General features: G+C 52.9%; 1 protein-coding gene across 2 annotated transcripts in view; it reads left to right on the top strand.

The window, feature by feature from the left end:
* Nucleotides 1–1,067, top strand: part of Hs3st6 (heparan sulfate-glucosamine 3-sulfotransferase 6) — a 17,954-nt gene extending 16,887 nt beyond the window's left edge. For both annotated transcript variants that reach the window (XM_029557771.1, XM_008856221.3), the window contains exon 2: nt 322–1,067. In XM_029557771.1, coding sequence (XP_029413631.1) covers nt 329–937 — 609 coding nt within the window. In that variant the 5' untranslated portion in view covers nt 322–328 and the 3' untranslated portion in view covers nt 938–1,067. The remainder of the gene's footprint in view (nt 1–321) is intronic.
* The last annotated feature ends 741 nt before the right edge of the window (nt 1,068–1,808 follow it).

Below are 1,808 nucleotides of genomic sequence, written 5' to 3'. Positions count from 1 at the left end.
TGAGACAGGGTCTCCCTGTAGCTCCAGCTGGCCTGGAACTCACTATGTAGACAAAGGCTGGCCTTGAACTCACAGAGATCCGCCTGCCTCTGCCTCCCGAGTGCTGGGATTAAAGGTTTGCAACATCATACCCCGTGGTACCAAGATTCTTTAGGAGGATGGGCCTAAGGGGGAAGGAGGATAGTCTACTTTGGCCTGGGCCTTCCTCAGAGGAAGAGAGGCTGGTTCCTCATCCCTCAGGGCTGATCTAGCCAATAGCGGACATGGCTTTGAAATAGATGTATGTATGCTTACTCAGCTGCTCCTCCTGCCATCCCATAGGAGCCTGATGCCACGTACCCTGGATGGGCAGATCACCATGGAGAAGACCCCCAGCTACTTCGTGACACGGGAGGCCCCCCGCCGCATCCGTAGCATGTCCCCAAACACCAAGCTGATTGTGGTGGTACGGAACCCTGTGACCCGGGCTATCTCTGACTATGCTCAGATGCTCTCCAAGACCCCTGGCTTGCCTAGCTTCCATGCTCTGGCTTTCCGCCATGGCCTGGGCCCCGTGGATACGGCCTGGAGTGCTGTTCGCATTGGCCTCTATGCCCAGCACCTGGACAACTGGCTGCGCTACTTCCCCTTGTCCCATTTCCTGTTCGTCAGTGGTGAGCGCCTAGTCAGTGACCCTGCTGGTGAGGTGGGCCGTGTGCAAGACTTTCTGGGCCTCAAACGGGTTGTCACTGACAAGCACTTCTATTTTAATGCTACCAAAGGCTTCCCCTGCCTCAAAAAGGCCCAGGTCAGTGACCACCCCCGCTGCCTGGGTAAATCCAAGGGTAGGCCTCACCCCCATGTGCCTGAGGCTGTGGTTCAGCGCCTGCAGGCCTTCTACCGGCCTTTCAACCGCAAGTTCTACCAGATGACTGGCCAGGATTTTGGCTGGGACTGAGCAAGGCCCAATTAGTCCTGCCCTAGACACTCAGTAACCTTAATTTATGTCTGTCCATCCAGCCAGAGCAGACTGCTACACATGCTGGGTAGAGAGTATATTTAAGAAATAAAGTCTGAATTTGTATTTTCCCAATTGGCATTGATGTTGAGAGTGGAAATGGTATCCTGAGACCTCACTCTGTGGGACTCTGATCATATGCAGAGTGTCATCCCAGACTTCTTCCTTGCACCCTGGGAGATGGGCAATGCCTTTGGTCACATGTCACAAGATGAACATGTGTAGTTTAGAGAGGTTGAAGGCCTGCTCTGTGACACACAGGTAGCTCTAGAGGCTATCCACAGCCACTCTTCTCAGTCCTAGGATTGTTGTCCCCATGTCTGGATAGAAACTGAGGACCAAGGCTCCTGAATGGTGAGGCAGGTCAGAGTTGGTCAACTGTGTGTGCTATACCCATGACCTCTTTTTATTCTGCACCAGTGCCTGGGGTCTACTCACTCACTTCCGGAAACCTAATGAAACAGCTAGGCAGTATAGTGGTGACAGGTGACTAGGCATATGTGGGTGGTGCTTCTAACAGCCACTAAGGGGTTCCAGTGAAACCTTACTTGCCTTCGGATTTTGCCTACCAAGTACCATGCCCATAGCACCATGGACACTCCCCAGATCTGCTGCATTTATCTAGCACTCCCCCATCAGGGCAAAACAGGAACAGAACTAGTGCCTATCAGCATCCCACCTGCTCACTCCTAACCAAGAGAGGACAGACTCAGGCTAAGTGTTCTCTCCTATTCTAGGTGCCCTCCAGCTGTTCTGACAATAACTTCTGAGGCCAGAGACAGCCAGGCATGTCATATGTGTACTGTCTCCC

This window comes from Nannospalax galili, unplaced genomic scaffold, assembly GCF_000622305.1.
Source record: "Nannospalax galili isolate Female #2095 unplaced genomic scaffold, S.galili_v1.0 scaffold668, whole genome shotgun sequence".
In the NCBI taxonomy this organism is placed as follows: Eukaryota; Metazoa; Chordata; class Mammalia; order Rodentia; family Spalacidae; genus Nannospalax; species Nannospalax galili.
This window is presented reverse-complemented; position numbering and strand designations above follow the sequence as displayed.